This window comes from Cynoglossus semilaevis, chromosome 15 (assembly GCF_000523025.1).
Source record: "Cynoglossus semilaevis isolate Cse_v1.0 chromosome 15, Cse_v1.0, whole genome shotgun sequence".
Classification (NCBI taxonomy): domain Eukaryota; kingdom Metazoa; phylum Chordata; class Actinopteri; order Pleuronectiformes; family Cynoglossidae; genus Cynoglossus; species Cynoglossus semilaevis.
The window spans coordinates 2,656,759-2,676,406 of record NC_024321.1 but is presented as its reverse complement, the minus strand read 5'-3'; the positions used below and the strand labels follow the sequence as shown (position 1 = coordinate 2,676,406).

The 19,648-nt window shown below is 38.9% G+C and overlaps 2 protein-coding genes across 2 annotated transcripts; both read left to right on the top strand.

Moving 5' to 3' along the window:
• The first annotated feature begins 4,969 nt into the window (after positions 1-4,969).
• On the top strand, positions 4,970-9,667 carry gsr (glutathione reductase). Its single transcript, XM_008326531.2, has 12 exons — positions 4,970-5,293; positions 6,011-6,037; positions 6,347-6,435; positions 6,851-6,920; positions 7,003-7,150; positions 7,265-7,319; positions 7,418-7,517; positions 7,594-7,845; positions 7,991-8,102; positions 8,201-8,332; positions 8,456-8,589; positions 8,894-9,667. The coding sequence occupies exons 1-12, from the start codon at positions 5,030-5,032 to the stop codon at positions 9,041-9,043; spliced, it is 1,533 nt and encodes a 510-aa protein (XP_008324753.1). The 5' UTR covers positions 4,970-5,029; the 3' UTR covers positions 9,044-9,667.
• A 440-nt stretch (positions 9,668-10,107) lies between these two features.
• On the top strand, positions 10,108-18,491 carry slc30a9 (solute carrier family 30 member 9). Its single transcript, XM_017039277.2, has 18 exons — positions 10,108-10,255; positions 10,768-11,025; positions 11,697-11,897; positions 12,020-12,067; positions 12,175-12,274; positions 12,818-12,910; positions 13,024-13,106; positions 13,547-13,605; positions 13,787-13,854; positions 14,306-14,464; positions 14,596-14,731; positions 15,000-15,039; positions 15,127-15,198; positions 15,391-15,498; positions 15,629-15,794; positions 15,985-16,114; positions 16,381-16,494; positions 16,587-18,491. The coding sequence occupies exons 2-18, from the start codon at positions 10,917-10,919 to the stop codon at positions 16,629-16,631; spliced, it is 1,731 nt and encodes a 576-aa protein (XP_016894766.1). The 5' UTR covers positions 10,108-10,255; positions 10,768-10,916; the 3' UTR covers positions 16,632-18,491.
• The last annotated feature ends 1,157 nt before the right edge of the window (positions 18,492-19,648 follow it).

Here is a 19,648-nt window from a genome sequence, read left to right as displayed (position 1 = left end):
CAGCGAGTAAAAAGTACAACGTTGTCAGGTGTGGTCCTTTTCAGGTCATTCTATCTGCGGCAGTTAGATGACAGTAGTGGTGACTGAATAACGTAATTTTCGGCACCAACAACCACTAATCTGAAAACAAAACAGTAACGTAACAATGGCTGGAATTAACAATGCACCACAATTAAAAGATAATGATGACATGCAGGAATTTAAATCCAGGTTCGACCAAATTTTTGAACGCAATACAGGTCTTCAACCAACCGATACCCACTACAATCCATTATATAAATACAGATTTTTGGACTATCTGCCTAAAATTGTACGAGACATGGTTGAGACTTCCTGCGTTGCGCTGAAAACATCTTACAAGATTTCCATGCACATGTAGAACATGCATGAGACAGACATCAGGCAAATAAACAAAAAGATAAGTTTTTGTCTCATTGCCAAGTAAAGAATGGTGTGATCAGGGAGCTAGGCTCAGCAAAGAAAACAATGGCAACAGAATGATGAATCTGACCATGAGGAGGGAAATGACAAGTGCTATAATTGCGGTAGGAGAGGGCATTTTGCGAGAGCGTGTACAGCTGCACGCAGACAGAAGAAACAATCACAACGACAAAGGTGCTAGAGCACGTAGGGGAAGATAAGATGGTAACAGAACTGATGGGCGCCGCCTATACAAACCATAAAATGATAAACAGCAGAAAAAAACTGTCACCAGACAGACATGGCCACAGTGTTTGGACATGGTACGATTGATTGTAAATACAACCAGAAGCTCAAGCACTGGGTTAACTCCATTTGAATGTGTCTTTCACCGACCATTTACTTTTCCACAACTAACTGCATCCTTACCAGAAAATGACAAGAATGATGATTTGCATGTTTATTTGAGAAATGCTGCAAAAAGAAAAGAACAGATTGAATCTGCCAGCAGCAGCACACAATTTAACTTATTGTTATGTTTGTTCTTTTGTTCTAATCTTACTGCTTCTGTGCTACATCTTGCTGAATTTGTTAAAAATGATTCTGAAAAGCATGCTTAGAAAACCATGATTATGCAAATTTGCATGGCATCAGACTTCCTTCCAGCAGAGACCAACCAGGGCACACACCCCTCCACCCCCCTCGTGGAGGGGGGGGGGCCCCGGGTAGTGATTATTGTTGTACAATTATTCCTGATTCTGACTGAAGTGCAAGCTTTACAGGAACATCTCCAAACACAAAAAGATGATTCACATTGGACAAAAATTGTGTAATACCGTGCATTAAGTCAAGGATTGCTAAAATGGTATCACCTCAGCTGTGAAGTGTTCAACTGTGCTATAGTTCCGAAATGATGCCTGTGCAGAAAATCTAATTGAAGTTGTGCATGACTGATAATGAGAAGTTGTTCTATTTTACAGTCTTATTGATATGTAAAACAGCAGGGAATGTTGAGATATTCTAAATACATTTGTTCAATCTTTACAATATATTCATTGTATTAAGTTTACATATCAATTTATACTGTTTGTTTTTGTAAATAGAATTTATAGTTAGTTACCAAAGTGTGTTAAACCAAAGTGTGGTGAACCATAAACTGTTATCTAAGTGTGTTAAATAATGATCTTCTTGACAGGAGTAGGTACCCCTAAAAGGTTTTTTACTATGTAGGTCCATAAAGGATGAGGTCTGTTTCTCATCAAGTATGGGAATTGGATGAACCTGCCCTGAACGATGCCTTGGGAGTAAAACTGCGAAACTGTGAAACTTTCTCAATAAAAGGAGCTGCACTCCTCATACACTTTGGGACTTAGGTGAGCCAACTCTGCGAAGCTGTTGGTCTCTCTGCTCCCCCTCGAAGCGAGTAAAAAGTACAATGTTATCAGGTGTGGTTCTTTTCAGGTCATTCTATCTGCAGCAGTTAGATGACAGTGGTGGTGACTGAATAACGTAATTTTCGGCACCAACAGGTTTTAAATGCTGTACTAAAAGGAGAAGTCCTGAAGAAAGGTGTGCATGCTGATGGTTTACATAACAGGATGGTGTATGGTACGGATGGCACTGACTGTTACGCTTGGAAATAGAGACAGGTCACAGAACCGGCCTGAACCAGTCTCTCTGCCCAAATAATGAGGAAAACAGAACATCAAAAAGGAAAAGAATCCAAAGTGCATTTCTTTGATCTAACCTGAGTTACTGAGCAGAATAGCTCAGCATGTGTACATGTTTTCTATTGGTGGAGAACCTTTGTTTGGAGCAGCCTTTGCCAATCAGCGCTCAGAAGTGGCGCATGAACACCACATGGCTGTAAAGGGTTAAGGTGCTGACCATTGATGTGTATGTAAAAGAACTGTATTGAAGCTTTGAGCACTGAGGAGTTCCTCGGGAGTTCCTGAGGTAATTTAAGACTTAGTGAATCAGTACATACCTCATTACGGGTTTCCTAAAGTGGTAAGATCCGATAATGGAACTCATTTCAATAACAAAGCATTGGTGACATAGATTTGGCACTGTTTATCACCCTGAGTCTCAAGGGAAAGTAGAAAAACAGAATGATAAAAGAAAAACTCAGTAGAATTCTGAGACATACTGGCATGAATTGGGTTAGTGCCCTTCCATTGGCATCACTGGCATGCAGACAATCTTTAAACAGAAAAACCGGATTCACCCCATTTGAGTTATTGACAGGATGCCAGGACCCACATCCTCTCTCACCCCTCATCCTACCCCTACCCCTCCTAAGATGGCGTACAAGCCATATTGGGAAGTTCTAACGTCTCTTGTGGACGGAGTGAGACGGGATCCAGACGAACCAGCAGGTCTCCCTCCAACCCATGTATACCTGAAAGTGGCACCAACACAGGTGGGACAGACCATACCAAGTAACGGCCAGACTCAAGAGGAGACCTAGAACAGAACTTTTGCTTGGACAATATTGTATTAAGTTGCTTAGTCATCATAATCATAATCACAATCACTTGCTGGTGTGAAATTTCAGCAAGAACTGGTATAAGTGAGTGACCTTTTAACAAAGGTCACAAGGAGAAATTGTAGGAATGTTAATGCTACACAACATCAGGCCAGGACTCCACCTGAAGGAGAAGGGCCACTCCTTTGATGATCAAAAGGTGCACATTCTAGCCAGAGAGGACAGTGCACCATGGGGCCAACAACTCACATGACCATATAAAGGTCATATGGTTTTGAGCCCATTTTGGACACCACACCCCTCTTTTGGGGTGAATAGATAAATACCTGGCAACTCCCCACCAAGACAGAACCAAGAACTAATGAAGTCTCTTGGATGAGAGGCGAAACGTCTTCGATTTACTTGAGGTGAGTCCAGTTGCCTACTTTTGATGACTGAGAATATCTACAAGTATGCATACTCACTGCAGTGTATATCCCCCCCGAATGCTAATGCTAAGCTGGCTATGAAAGAACTTTATGCAGCCATTAGCAAACACCAGACCAAACACGCTGAGGCTGCTTTTATTGCTGCTGGTGACTTCAACCATGTCTCCTGCCACACCAGAGGGGGACACGACTTTGGACCATGTTTATTCCAACCTGGGTGGAGCATACAAAGCAACACCCCTCCCCCACTTTGGACAATCAGAACACCTCTCCCTGCTCCTCACACCTCGGTACTCACCACTCACCAACGTGTGAAATCCACTGTGAGGACAATAAAAGTGTGGCCACATCTTCACCACCAGGAGGTAGAGGTCGTGGAGACCTATAAATACCTTGGGCTGGGGTTGGACAACAAGCTGGACTGGGCACACAACAGTAGGCAGCTGTACAAGAAGGCCCAGAGTAGACTGTACTTCCTGCGGAGGCTCAGGTCTTACAACGTTTGCAGGAAGCTCCTGAAATTGTTTTATCAGTTTTATCATTTAATTACTCAACCATTTATACTGTTCATATATTCAAACTATTTATATACTTGTTCACATAACATCCTTATAATTATACTAGTTCTGCTTAAATTAGTATTGTGTAGTAATTGTTAACAATGGTAAATAATAATTGAGATTGCAGTCAACAACACTATACTCGGCAACAATATTCACCTACTAATCTACCAATACTATCTATCTACAAGAGCTACTCTTGTTTGTATGTTATTGTACTTTATTTTATTGTATTTTACCTATCCATGTGTACCTTGGGGAACTCCCAAGGTATTAATAAAGTGCTATCTATCACCCCGGTGATTGGCCTCATCAAAGACAGTGACCAGGCCGCCTACAGAGAGGAAGTGGGTCGTCTGACTAAGTGGTGTGACTCCAACAACCTGCTGCTCAATACTGAGAAGATCAAGGAGCTCATTGTGGACTTCAGTAGGAATGCTTAGCCACATACACCCATTCACATCAAAGTGGTGGCAGTGGAGCGTGTGAAAAGCTTAAAGTTCCTGCGAGTCCACATAAAGTTCCTCCGAGGATCTCACCTGGACGACCGGCTGCTCCGGGCTGGTCAGGAAGGCTCACTAGCACATCCTCTTTCTGAGGACTCCTGGTAAACTTCTACCGCTGCACCATTGAGAACAACATACATATCTCACTTGATCTCAACTGCACTACTGTAAATACTGTATAGATAATCCTGCTGTATACAATAATTATAAATACTTGTACCCATACCTATAGCCTGTTACAACCTGACATATACTTATATTTATAGTCTATTTATAGCCCCTGTTCACTACATTATAGAACAATATTCATGTTTATATCGCCCTCAAACAATATACAGCTGTAATATATTTTTGCTAAAGCACATTTGGATGGACGCAAACTGCATTTCGTTGCTCTGTACTTGTGACATGTGCAATGACAATAAAGTTAAATTCTTATTATTCTATTATATATATATATATATTAGTATAGTAATATATATAATAATATATACAAAGTAATTCAATTAAAAAAATAAAAGAATTCAAAAAGCAATTCATAATGACGCAGCATGACTTTAGCTCCTCCCATTTCGATTACGTCACATATACAAACACACACGGATTGTGTCTATCAGCTTCCTGGTTATGGCACTATTAACTCAGTTAACGCGAACTCCGGCTTTCAGTCTCCGCCGGTTCGACCAGCTTTTCACTCCCTTTCTAAGTTACTCGGTACCGGACCTTGAACGAACCATGGCCTCAGTCGCAGCCCGGGAAACGGCCGACAGCAGCCGCTTCGACTTTCTGGTGATTGGCGGTGGGTCTGGAGGTCTGGCCGGAGCTCGGAGAGCAGCCGAGCTGGGAGCGAAGACTGCCGTGATAGAGGGTCACAGACTGGGAGGAACCTGTGTGAGTACACTACTGATATAATAATAACACGTACACAACACCAAAGCTTTAATTTTACTTGAAGTACATGTATTTAGCACCAGACAGAGCGGAGAAAAGTTATCTTTTTCATTAGACTGGAACTCTCTTTATAAACCATTGCAACCAAATGTGTAAAATGCTTCTGCATTAACCTGAACAACTTAGGTTGAGTGATTTACAGACGTCTGAGTTCTGCATTAACCTGAACAACTTAGGTTCAGTGATGTCTGAGAAAAAAAAATTAAACACGTGTAGTGTAGGATATAATGAAATAGAATAGAATGAACAACAACACATACTTGTTTAAGCAATAAGCCTTGAGCAACTCGTGCAGACCTTCAGCAGAAAGGTTCAAACAATATCATATTTGCAAAGACAGTGACTACATTATTAACAAACTGTAGATCTGTAGTTGATACTCTTTTACTTATACTGTAATACTCCTAACACTTGTTGACTCAAGGAGATATAGAGTAATGGACACCAAGTGACGTGAAGAGAAAATTACTTTGATAACAAGAAACATGAGATACATCTGTCTGTCTTCCTGTCTGTCACTATGGTAACACATCCTCGTAATTGGTCAGATAAGTTACCTGTTATTCCTCATCTCATCAGTTCATGAACGTCAGATAAGTTACCTGTTATTCCTCATGATCTCATCAGTTCATGAATTTGCTTTTTGACTGCTTTTAGGTCAACGTCGGCTGTGTTCCCAAGAAGGTAGGAGTCTCTTGTTTTTTTCTAGTGATAATTTGTGTTAATTTCAGAAATAAATCATTCTCTTAAGATCAAGTTTTAAAAGAAGAGGTGACAGATTTTGAGGTGTGGTTTTATAAAGATTAAATATATTCCAATGTCCATAGTCCATACCTGGATTTTTTTTTCCAAACTCTGAAATATAATAGAGAAATTCACAATTATCAGTTCTCAGTAGAAGACAGACTCTTATAACCTTAATAATTAAGTATTCATTATTGTTATAACCTTAAGTATTGTTATAATTTCTAACCTTTTATATGTTACTCTCAGGTGATGTGGAATGCAGCAGTTCATGCAGAATATCTCCACGACCACAGTGATTATGGCTTTGACGTTGAAAACGTTCGTTTCAGTTGGGAGTGAGTCAAGACTTCTTCAATTTCTGCTTCTTTTTTTTTTGCAACTAGAGTTGCAGGCGTGTTTGTGTAACCATTTGGTTGGTTGGTCCAGGAACTTCCTTGTTCAGTGCATGTGTTACGTCACCATTAACCCACTCTTGTGTATTTGCTGGTATTTTGGATTATTTAAATGACTCTTCAAGTTCCAGGAAGTAATACATGGACTTGAGGTATATGTTTGCTACCTGTGAGCTATGTCTCAGCTAGTGTAATCTATTTTAAACAAATTTTCTTCTTCTAAATCTAAATCTATATCCAGTCTGAGTTTTCAATTCATGTCAAACATATTTATTTAATTCATACTGTATTGTAGTGTTCATTAAATTAGTGGTGGAAAAATATATTTATTTTTGTCTGTCTGTGTATATGTTTACAGGAGCCTTAAAGCTAAAAGAGACGCTTACGTTAGTCGGCTAAATGGCATTTATCGCAACAATCTCGACAAGGTACCTTCCTTTTTTTATGTTATACTCTTGTTACAATTTTTACTCTGAAAATATTTCAAATTACTGATATCATTTTCCACAGGCCAAAATCCAATTTATTCAAGGTGTGGCCCGGTTCACAAATGACACAGAACCGACTGTGGAGGTCGAAGGTCGAAAGTATACGGCGCCACACATCCTTATAGCCACCGGAGGGCAGCCTTTGGTAATGAGTGATGATGATGTTCCAGGTCAGAAACCTCTTACTCTTATGTAGAAACTTCCTCAGTGTTTTATCAAATATTTTTGTCAGGCAGTTCTAAAGTTATATAAATAGTATAAAATGTTTATATTTATGATTTCAGGAGCAAGTCTCGGGATTACCAGTGATGGATTTTTTGAGCTTAAATCTCTGCCAAAGTAAGATAGTTTTATTATTTGTTATTATTAGTTCCTCCAGAAAGAAGTAACCAAAAACCTGAGATAAAAATATGCAACTATGTTGCTGTTTCCACCAGACGCAGCATAATTGTTGGAGCTGGTTATATCGCCGTGGAGATGGCAGGCATCTTATCAACACTGGGCTCCAAAACATCCCTCATTATCAGACAAACAGAAGTAAGAAATGCAAGGAATTATTTTTTTTCCATTTACTTTCAGCCTTGTCTAACTTCTGCTCTTTCTGCCTCTAAAGGTGCTGAGAAATTTCGACAGCATGATCAGCACAAACTGCACCAAAGAGCTGCAAAACTCTGGTGTTGATCTGTGGAAGAACTCGCAGGTTAAGTCTGTGACTAAAACAGACAAGGGTCTAGAGGTGACTCTCATCACCAAAGACCCAGAGAAGAACGAAGAAGGTAAAATCAGCACCATCCAGGAAGTGGACTGTCTACTGTGGGCCATTGGCAGGAAGCCAAACACTGATGCACTCAACATCAGCAAAACGGTAATATACTGTTCCTAATTTTTATTTTTTGTTTGTTTTCTTTTTACACTGTTGTAATGTCGACAAAGTTGTTGGACAAAGTTTTACCTAACTTTAACAAAAACACTCATAAAAGCCTACGCGTTTTTTCTCCATGTGTTCATAGGGTGTGGATTTAGATGGACAAGGTCACATTATGGTGGATGAGTTTCAGAACACTAATCGAAAGGGAATCTACGCCTTAGGAGACGTTTGTGGACGAGCGCTTCTCACACCTGGTAAGAAGGTCAACCACTGATTAAAAAAGTAAAACAAACGTTCTACACAGTTACACATACACTGATTATACGCTGGATTAATATTTGTGTTGCGGCAGTGGCCATAGCTGCAGGCAGAAAATTGGCCCACAGACTCTTTGAGGGCAAAGAGGACTCCAAGATGGACTACTCCAATATCCCCACAGTGGTGTTCAGCCACCCACCCATTGGTACAGTGGGTCTGACCGAAGGTAGGTCTGAAAGAAAACTTGAAATTGCACTTTGTTTTATGCTACTTTAAATTAAAATATATATATATTTAGTGTATTATACTACAAAAAAACAGTTTTGTGTATTGTGTGCTCATAAAACAGACGAGGCCATTAAAGCCTGGGGCAAAGAGAATGTGAAAATCTACAAGACGTCCTTCACTCCAATGTACCACGCCATAACAAGCAGGAAGAGTCTGTGTCTCATGAAGCTGGTGTGTGCCGGCAAAGAGGAGAAGGTACAGTGGGAGTCGTCAGCTCTGAACAAAACATTGACTTGAATTTCAGTTGAATCTGAATAGAAGCAGTATCATAATCATAAGCATTTCTGAAGGGTTAGAAAAAAGAATTTTGCCAAATGTCAAAATATGTTAAACCCTGTGTTTTTGGGCGGGTGTTTTGGCATCATCAGTCAAAATATAGAGGAGAAGAGTGGCTAAGAGTTAGACCAGAAAAAGCTGATTCAAATGTGGCTTTATGCTACCATTACACTGTAATAAATTAACACAATTATAACTGTGTTGCATCTTTGATTGTCTTCAGGTTGTGGGTCTGCACATGCAGGGTCTGGGCTGCGATGAGATGCTGCAGGGCTTTTCTGTGGCTATCAAAATGGGTGCTACTAAAGCTGACTTTGACAAGACTGTTGCTATTCACCCCACCTCGTCTGAGGAGTTTGTCACTATGCGCTGATTTAAAAAAAAAAAAAAACGTCATTCAGAAAAAGAAGGACTGGACCAACATTTCTTGCAGCTCTTGAAACAATAAGAATTCTTAGAAATATATAAATGTTTGTTTTTCTCGGATTTAAATTTATTCGTGTACTGTACTTTTTTTGACTGCACTGTACTGTTCTAATATTTAAAATGGATCTTGTGACATTTTCAACTCTACCAGACCCCTTTAAAAAGAGGGAACATGGAGCTAATTATTACTGAAATGATTTGTTAGTTTTATTAGATAAATTAGAAATTTGTATAAAAAGCACTATTTTTCTACCATAAGATCTGGTGCCAGGAACTTGGAAAATGTCCAAGGAACTGTGTGCTTTTCTATGAAATAAGGACTATGAAATAAGGACTGTAAGTACTTGTTAGGAGTCCCTCTTTGTTATCCACAGTACGACTATCAGGGAGTGCAGAAACAATTGAGGTCGAGTTCTTCTTCTCTTACTTCTTCGTGTTCTTCACATGCTTTTATCATCAGCAACAGTTATTGTGACATAACACATTATATTTTACAACGCACCAAATGGGTCTCCTTACTAAAAAGATATAAATTAATGTTATACAGATTTAATAAAGCACTTTTCTTACATGTTCTGATTTATTTTTGCTTTGTAGTGCGTGACTCAGCAAAGTTCGTTTTAGCTGTTGGTCATTTATGCAGTGACAAAATGTGTTGGGAGAGGGTGCTGTTTACCCGATAAAAGCAGACGGAGGGAAATCCTGTGGAAAGATACATGTCAAAGTTGTGATGAGAATTTAAACCTTTTCCTTGTAGACCGTTTTTATGGGTACTGACGTTAACATAATTGCTGTGTGTGTATACACACACACACACACACATATATATATATAAATAACATGCAATTGAGGCTAACTTTTTATTAAAAAATAATACACAATATCTTGTTTGTATTTTGCAAAACGACCTTATTTACTTTCTTTCTCTTTTCAAGAGAAATCACCGATAACGTCTTAAATACCGTATGTGACCTTTCCAAAACGGCTTGTATACTCTCGCGATGCTAAGTAACTTTTCAGTAAAGTAAGTAAAGAATCGCGCGAGAATAACAGTCGTTGGTGTGTTTGTAGCCACAGCATACTCCTGTTTGGCTTTAGATTGGATGGACATATTTTTAAATGGACAATAATTATGCAGGACATTCGTAACATAAGGCAGGTATGTATATTTCTTAATACGGTTGTTTGTCTATGAAGAACATGCAGTTGAATTGGCGTTGTTGAAGTCTTAAATTACATTTATTACGTACGGCTAATGACGTTAGCTTACTGAGCTTACTAGCTGTAGCTTCTTACGTCAACAGATAAGTTTACAAAACCTCGCGATACCAGTTGTAACCGCTATCAGCCCTATTTGGCCATAGATTTAGAAAATTAAGAAAAAATAAATAAGGATACGTTTTATAATGGGCAGGTATATGTGATTATGATAAATCATGTTCGCGTTCTATCACAAATAGCCCCCAACAGTTTCTTAAGTAAGTTGAATGATAAAATTGCACTTGTTGGGTACAGCACCTAATAATATTAGCACACTAAGCTAACTTGCTAACTGTAGCAGTGTCAGTGTTATTAGTTTAGCCTCGGGGTGATTAGTTTAATGAGAAACGTGTCATGTGGTCAGTTTGACGACGCCGTTGGTCGTGCTAAGTTATTTTTTTTGGTTGGTAGTGTCAGGAGTGGGTCGACTATGTGTGGACCTGAACCTTTCTGAACTGGATTAAAGTGACATGCGGGCTGCTGACACCGCGGTGACGGACGGTTCGTGACTCGGCTGCAGCAGCTCCTGTTCATGCGCTCGGTTATCCACCGAGCCGAAAATGTTCCCCAGCCTGGCCCATAGACCTTGGCATGTGTTCTGCAGGCTGTCCCTACAGAACCGGCCGTCTATATCTCAACGTTCCTCGAAGTACCCTCAGCTGAACTCTGGTAAGTCCGCTGACGTTCTGAGATTAAATTGACCTTCGTTACAGTCAGGGATGCAATGGAGGAACATTCATAGTCATTTAATTTGCGTTGATTTTCTTTGTCAAATCGACTAATAATTTGGTATAAACTGCATTATATACTGACTAGATGATCAGTTAATTAGACATATTTATAGTCAGTGTTTAAAAAGCGGCTGATTTATTAGCAGCTTAAAGAAATAGTTCTGGGTTGAAGGGAAAGAAAATTAAAAAAAAAATGGAAGTCTCCATCTCACACCATCCTTTTACCTAGTATGCATTATACCTGCTATTTCCATGTTCTCTTCCACTTTGTTCATGACTATTCACTGGGGTTTGACTTTGTCAAATGTGTTCACTGTTTCTCCACCTTGCATACTGTTTTTTAATTAAAATATCTTACCTCTTGAAAATTACTTGTATGGATAACTTGTATAATCATTAATGGAGAGTTTTGTGTCTTGCTACTTGTGAAAAAATAAAAAATGCTACCTTCCATATTCATATCCCTGTAAATTATATAAGAACTTGTGAACATAAACCAAAAGAAAAAAGCCAGTTTTACATTAAACTGGTTGATTAATATCCAGTGCTCTTTAATTTTGGTTAAAGGAAACTCATTTTGTAATTTGCAAACCCCACTCTGTCTCACAGGTTGGCAAAGCAAATGCATACACAGCGTGTGGTTCAGCCTTCCAGACTGCAGACTTGCTTCATTAGGGCTGGGCAAAGTACACTACTATTCTACCTCCTCTGATGGCAACAATAAAAATGGTCCTTCCAAATCAACATTAGGTGATGCTCCTTCAGCTGAACAGGTCTTGTCTGGCCCTGCAACAAAAACCTTACCTTCAGGTAACATACAATCTCTCATGTCTCTCTCTGTGTTTTATCTGGAACTTGTCTAGTTTTATTGTCAGATAAATTAGTCCGGTGTCACTGCTGCTTTTGTTGATGTATTCTTTTTGCTTATTTAGGACCTTCTCCTCAGGTGTTGGGTGCATTTGAAAAACTTCAAGTCAAAGGTGTAGTAAAACATTTTTATTATGTCGTTCCTATTGTGCCTAGATTGCCTTGGCATTAATTCAGTGCAAACATAATGTCTTTTATTTCCTTCTGTTGACAAATTCAGTTCGCCCCGTGCTAAAAAAGAGGGAATATGGAGCCAAGTACACACAGAACAACTTCATCACTGCAGTCAGAGCCATGAATGAGTTCTGTCTCAAACCAAGGTGCGTCACCCTGCATTCTGTGTCAGTTTCAAAGGTCTAGTTTTTAAAACAAATAGTCAACTTTAAAAAATGGGAATTCAACTCAATCCACACTTCAATGACAAATTTGATTCATTTTGACACAGAATTAAATAGAATAGAATTTTCTTGGATGACAGGACTTGAATACAGAGGACTCAGACAGAAGTGTTACAGTTCCTGTTTTGTAATTTTTGTGCGTTAAGTCCTTAAGAAAGAGAAACTAATGTGTCTCCATGAACCTAGACTTTTTCCATGTACCACTGCAGACTACTGGCAGAACAGTTTCCACAAAGCACAACATGAAAGACATTCTACGCTTAAACTCTTTTGAATTTTAAAGATGATTATTTTGTTGAATTTCCAACAAAGCTCATATATGTATATATATCTAGCAGCCGTTGTCACAGAACAACTTCCTTCTAGTTAATCAGTGAACATGCTGCTTAAATTAACTAATGAGGCACTGCCTACTACCATTCAACTCTGGTCTTTCTGGTTATCCTCTGCCTCATGTATTCACAGTGATCTGGAGCAACTGCGAAGGATCAGACGACGCAGCCCACATGACGACACAGAGGCTTTTACTGTCTTCCTGCGATCAGATGTCGAGGCCAAGTTAGTTCACAAACCTCCACATTAAGACCTATTAAAGGATGCCCATTATTACCAACTGCAATACAGATTTGAACAATTTTTTCACTGATCGTCTCTCTGTCTATCAATGCCAGAGCGCTCGAGGTGTGGGGAAGTCATGAAGCTCTCGCCCGAGAGAAAAATTTAAGGAAAGAAGTGGAGAGAGAGCATCAAGAAAGTAGGTTTTTAGAATGTGTATGGAAGTAATGCAACAATGTTAATGTCATTACAGAGGCAGAGTTTTAAATATATATACAGTATGTATAGTATATATATAAATGATTGTTGTCCACCAACAGAGGCAGAGTTTTAAATATATATACATTATGTATAGTATATATACTGTATAAATGATTGTTGTCCACCATTTTACACAACTTTGTCAGAACATAAAAAGTTACATACTGCATGTATGTGTATATATATAAATGTTTTTTTTTTTTTTTATTCACCCTTTTACTGAAATACAGTTTCATTCATGTCTTTATATATAAATGTTTATATATATTTATTTTTTTCTACAGTACTTGTGTTAAAGAAATGTTGAAATGCTTTATAATGTACCTTTTACTGAAATACAGTTTCATTCGTGTCCTTATTTTGTTGCCTGATCTACAGATATTTTCCGCAACCAACAGTTGCTAAAGGAATACAAAGATTTCTGGGGGAACACAAAGGTATACACTCTTGGTTTAATGGTTTCTGAGCAAATCTGCACATTGATGCTAATGTTTTAAAATTAAAACTTGTTCCACAAATATATTTATGGACTGCATGTATACTACAAGAAACTCATCATTCTGGTTCAGAAATGTATTTTGTCTCTTTTTGTTTATTCTTTTTTTTTTTTTTTTTAAGCCTCGATCAGGAAAGGGAGCAACATTTCTTCAGGGACCAGGAAAAGTGGTCATGGTTGCTATCTGCATGTAAGTCTTTAACCTCTCACACCTTTGCTTAAGTCTTGTTTGCTGTGGTATTTTTAACTACAACACTCGGTCACCGTGGATTAGAGTCAATCTACACGTCTGGTCTCCGCATGGTTACCACATACAGTCTGGTAGGTTTTCTACCAGAGCTCACAGGTCTGTCTGTCAGCCTTCAGATTGACTCACATCAGGTCACATGGCCTGTAGTGGATTAGGATGATTGTGTTAGTGGACACGTGCAGTCACATGAGAAGCAAATCATTTAACTTCTATTTACAGGAGTCAGGTAGTGCAATGAATTTTAGAGTTAGAATCTTAAAGCTGAATAAAACTGTAAATAGCCTTTATTTCAGCAGTTGATGTATAATAAGCAGTTTTAGTTTTGTGCACTGCAAATGTACATCTCATCATAAAAATGTAACAAAACTACTTTTTTTTTTTCCTTCTTCAGCAATGGGCTCAACTTCATCTTTAAACTACTAGCCTGGGTCTACACCGGATCAGCCAGCATGTTCTCTGAGGCCATCCACTCTCTGGCCGACACCTGTAATCAGGGTCTGCTCGCCCTGGGAATCAGCCAGTCCATCCGCAACCCAGACGCTGGTCACCCGTAAGAACCACATATTTACTTTAAGGCTTTTTATATATATATACAGGTTCTGCGTTTTTCTACTGGTCAGACAATGTATCTTTATAGATTGAATGAAGATAATTTATTGGTCCTTTTTTGTTGTTTTTCAGATACGGATTCTCCAATATGCGCTACATTGCTTCGCTTATCAGTGGTGTGGGCATTTTTATGATGGGAGCTGGCCTCTCATGGTACCATGGCATCATGGGATTGCTGCACCCTCAACCCATGGAGTCATTGTTATGGGTGAGCGACTATTGAAAAAGCTTCACGTTGGTGCATTTAAAGCCTCTTGTAAAATATGTGGTTCTCTTTTCAAAAGGTTTAGTGTAAAAATTCTTCGCAGTGTTCCAGATCAAAGACATTTCCTGTGTATACTGTGTATCTGTATTATTATTTAAAGATTTTTATACATGGCAAGACAATCCAAAGCGTTGTAGGACCACAGACAAACATTTAAAAAAAAAAGGTCTGTCTGTAAAGTATTATAGCTATGATTTGTTTTGTGTTTCAGGCTTACTGTATTTTGGCAGGTTCTCTGGTATCTGAAGGAGGTGAGTTGTCAAAATGATCCTAACCTCTCTTTGTGTTTACACTATTTCTGTGTCATGTTGAATCTACCTTTTTTTTCTTCATCCCAGCCACTTTACTGGTTGCCATCAATGAAATAAGAAAAAGTGCCCACAACCAAAGCGTGTCGTTTTATGAGTATGGTACGTACAAACGTACAAATGTGTCTGTATCACTATCAATTACATGGTAAAAGTTTGGATAGTTTTTTGCTATTTTTAAATGGAACTGCACCAGAACAACAGCTTGGTCACTTTGCACAATTCACTTGTATTTAAGAAAATCTTATTGTTTGAAGGTAGATATTAATGTGGAGATTTTGTGAATGTGTGCAGTTATACAGAGTCGAGACCCCAGCACTAATGTGGTGCTGTTGGAAGATGCTGCGGCTGTTCTGGGGGTCACCCTGGCTGCTGGCTGTATGGGACTCACCTCACTCACTGGTGAAGAATTTAAAAAAAATATTTTACCTTAGGAGACATTTAATTCCTCTTATTCATTACCAAAAATTAAATTTCTAGGAAAATGATGATGGCTTTAAAAAAAAATTAAAATCCTTAACTGTTTTCTCAGGTAACCCTCTCTATGACAGCTTGGGTTCTCTTGGCGTTGGGACACTGTTGGGCGCGGTCTCTGCCTTCCTCATCTACACAAACACAGAAGCTCTGCTGGGACGATCTATACAGGCAGAACGCGTCCAGAAGCTCACAGAAATCTTGGAGAACGACCCTGCCGTGAGGTCAGACACTTCAAAACTCTCCACACACACACACACACACACACAATAAATTTATACAGTGACCTGTATCACACATTCAGTCCATGAAAAATGAAGTTAACAAGTGACTCATAAAAGAGGGAGTCGGCCATTAGGATTACTTGAGTTGTTATTTCAGGCGTGGTTCTTGTTTTTCTCCTATTCTGAGCAGAGCCATACATGACGTGAAGGCCACTGACATGGGACTGAGTAAAGTTCGCTTCAAGGCTGAGGTTGATTTTGACGGACGAGTGGTGACACGGTCATATCTGGAAAAACAAGACATTGATCAAATCCTTAATGTAAGTTGTTTGTCTTTAGCATATATGTGTATATGTATATATATGTGTATATATGTATATATATGTGTATATATATGTATATTTATATATATGTGTGTATATGTATATACGTCTGTGTATATGTATATGTGTATATATATGTGTGTGTGTGTATATGCATATATTTGTGTGTGTGTGTATATGTATGCATATATACACATGTATATATACAGAGGGATCAATAAAGCCCTTTTTATTTATCTATCTATCTTAATTTTTTTCCCTAGGAAATACAGCTGGTAAAAACACCTGAGGAGTTGGAGAGCTTCATGCTCAAACATGGGGAGAACATCATCGACACCCTGGGAGCAGAGGTCGACCGTTTGGAGAAAGAGCTCAAGGTACCGAACATCTTCCTGGACAATATGTCCATATATATGTTTCCCAAACATTATAAAGACATGTTCAGATTTTAACTTTCTGTCGTTTCCAGCAAAGTAACCCAGAGGTACGCCACGTGGACTTGGAGATCCTATAACAGATGGCGGCGGCCAGTGTGAAGAAACATTCTGGTGTTCAAGTAGAAAAGGTGAAAGGAAGATAAGAATCCACCTCCAGTATCTGCCTCGCATTCCATCAACTTACAGACAGCATCTGTTTCTGTGCAAGTGATCTGGTGTAAGCATAGAATAATCTGAGATAGTCATATAGAAACAGTGTTCAGTCTTATGTCAAACCCATACTAATCCAACTGTTCCTTTGTTCTGGAGATTCAGGTGTAGCTGTCACATGACCTAATTCTTATTGAAGTAAGTCAGAGTGACCCCAAAGGGACATTTTAGGGCCAAAAAGAGTAAATTGAGATGTTTCCTGGTAAAACTAAATCCATTAAAACTAATATTAAATTCAAAAAGACAATAACAATTACAGATAAACTACAATAACACATCATGTTTGCAGCCTTTTGCACAGATCATCAGCTGATCCATCAGAGTTATCAGACGTTCAAAACATTTTATGACCGTTCTATAGACGAGCAAAAAATAGAGTGTAATGCAAAACTGGTATATATTAATCCACAGGAAACAAACACTAGAAGAAACAAAAGAACAACTGCAACTGAAAGGCATGTTGTTTATTAAGGTTTACTGATGATTTATAACACATTCTTTAGGTTCCAGGATTAATCTTCCTGCAACTATATGCTTTTTACTTCCATTGACTGCCTGCTTTTCCACAGCAGCAAATGTGTGTTTGAGCGTTAGACTAATAGAGAAAATCAAGGTTGCTGCATGCGGTTCCTGGTACCTTCTGAGATTCTCTACAGAGAGCCCAGATAGCTAGGTCTAGGAGTTTCAGCCCAGAGACTGAGGAGTTTCAGAGGGTTTGTAGGATTTGTAGGAAACACACAGAAGCTTTATGCTTTCTTCAGTGAAGTTTGTTTCAATTTGGTTAAAGAAAAAAAAAACCCTTTTCCAAATCCACATTCTCCTCCAGGACCAGAGTCAGTGATGAATCTTCACTCTGACATAATGCTTGAACCACAGTTGTGTGTTACCACAATTTCATATTCTTACTAAACTTATTTACTATTAGAAAAAATTTGATTTCATTTTTCTTTTAATATATGATGTGAGGAGTTTATAATGGCAAAGGTTTAATAGAAAAAAAATCTCTCAGAGATTTTATAGTTATTTAAAAAGTATGCAAACAAACGCTGTTGATTTAACGAAAGAGATAAGGACTGTTGTTCACGGAAGTTGTCAGCGATCACTAGATGCGGTAAAATATCACTAGACGTCTTGTACCAGATGTCATAATGTTCAGCATTGACGCAGGCGCTTCAACAGTTTGGAAGTGTGCTTGGATTGTGATCACGTTTGGTAAAGGCTGTGTGTAAATGAAACCTGGCCAACATGTCACCTGTAACGTTTTCGATCAGAGCCCTGGATATCACTGACGCTAATGCCCCCTTCTCTTCATCAGCTCCCTGAGGTTTGCAGCTGACATATTTGAATGTTAATGTTCCAAAGATAAAGTACTGAAGGTTTCACCCGGTGTCAGTGAGCGGCCACTAATGATCATGTTGATTTGGGGAGCGGGGGGGGAAGCCCTTGAATCAAAGCAATTTTAATCAAGTCCCAACATTAAAATGTCAATCAATCAGGATCAACAGCTGAAAGGTCACTCTGCACTGTAACGTTAAGGTCGCGATATTAAGCACACGATTTCATCATATATGAAAATCACATGACGTGATATAAGATTGTAAAGGTGGTGGCTTTGAAGGTGTATTATTATTTGATATGGACCTCTGCTCACAGTGATGTTGCCTCTGCTCAAGGAGTTGGAATACGATTTTGAAGTAATTTATTAAATTATTTTTATCTCCCGCTTAGCCTTTGACTGTGTTTGGATTTGTTCGGGGGTTCATGTGTGAGCGAGAAATCGAGAATCATTTTTGCAATGATGTCTTTATAGCCAGAAAGATTGCCGGTTCGATTCCCGGTCGATCTTCCTGTACGGAGTTATTGCTTGTTCTCCCTGTCTGTGCGTGCCTTTTCTCCTGGTACTACAGTTTCCTACCACATCCCGAAAACATGCTCATGTTGATCGGACACTAAATTGACTATATGTAGGAGTGAATGTGAGTGGTTGTTTATTTGTCAGTTGATGACTGTGATTGGCTCTAAAAGACCCTGCAAAGGAATATGATATATATATATATATATATATTTGTAGTAAAAGTCAATCAATGTATCTCCAAAAAAGTACCCAAAATGCTTTTTTTTTTTTAGAAAAACAAGCAGATATACCAAAATAATCTCCTGTTAAAAATTAGAAGCAAAACCAAAGTACATTTCCTGAATTATGATTTCTAAATTTTCCTTGTTTCTGTTTTGTGTTGGGTTTTGTGAAACAGAAACAGCTTCTTGAAGGATGAGGCCATTTTTAACCGACCACCTCTGCTTCCGTAGCGCGATCAAAGCCTTGCGATTTTTCTCCATTGTCCTGTTTTTCTCTTTTACGGAGAAGAAAGTCCATTAGAAGCTGCAGTTGCGGAGAAGATAGAGGGAGGGCGCTGTTGCAGCCTGAGCGCTGACGTCAACAATAACACTAATTTCCATCCAGTGCCTGTAGGTGTGTGTGTTTGTGCGCGCGCGCGCTGTGACCGAGCTTATCAAAACATTACGCACAGCAGCAGCGCGGCCGGACCAGGACAGACAGCCTTCCCGAAACACTGGAACCGAACCAATGATTTTTTTATTCCGAAACGTAGGAAATGGGAAAGCGGCCGAACCGGAACAGAGCGGAACCATCCGGTACCAGGGCAGGTTTTTCAGTGTTGTCTGGGTGTTACGCGCGTCTCCGTGTCGTATCCGTCAGTTTTGCCAGTGCCACTGCCCATCATCTCATTTCCATTCCTGTCCTCATTCCGACACAATAGGTCGCTTTGGCGGCTTTACTTGTTTGTTTTTTTTAAAATTAGGAAGTAAATAGTTTCATTTTCGGGCATATTTGTATTTTTAATTTTCTTTTTTTTTTCAATAAAGA

Bases quoted from the DNA above. Each gene is read 5' to 3' on its own strand.
- gsr (XM_008326531.2), top strand. From the start codon at position 5,030: ATGGCACTATTAACTCAGTTAACGCGAACTCCGGCTTTCAGTCTCCGC. The intron at 6,436-6,850 runs GTGAGTCAAGAC...ATATGTTTACAG, and splicing joins AACGTTCGTTTCAGTTGGGA to GAGCCTTAAAGCTAAAAGAG. The intron at 8,333-8,455 runs GTAGGTCTGAAA...CTCATAAAACAG, and splicing joins TACAGTGGGTCTGACCGAAG to ACGAGGCCATTAAAGCCTGG.
- slc30a9 (XM_017039277.2), top strand. From the start codon at position 10,917: ATGTTCCCCAGCCTGGCCCATAGACCTTGGCATGTGTTCTGCAGGCTG. The intron at 12,911-13,023 runs GTTAGTTCACAA...TATCAATGCCAG, and splicing joins CGATCAGATGTCGAGGCCAA to AGCGCTCGAGGTGTGGGGAA. The intron at 15,795-15,984 runs GTCAGACACTTC...TATTCTGAGCAG, and splicing joins GAGAACGACCCTGCCGTGAG to AGCCATACATGACGTGAAGG.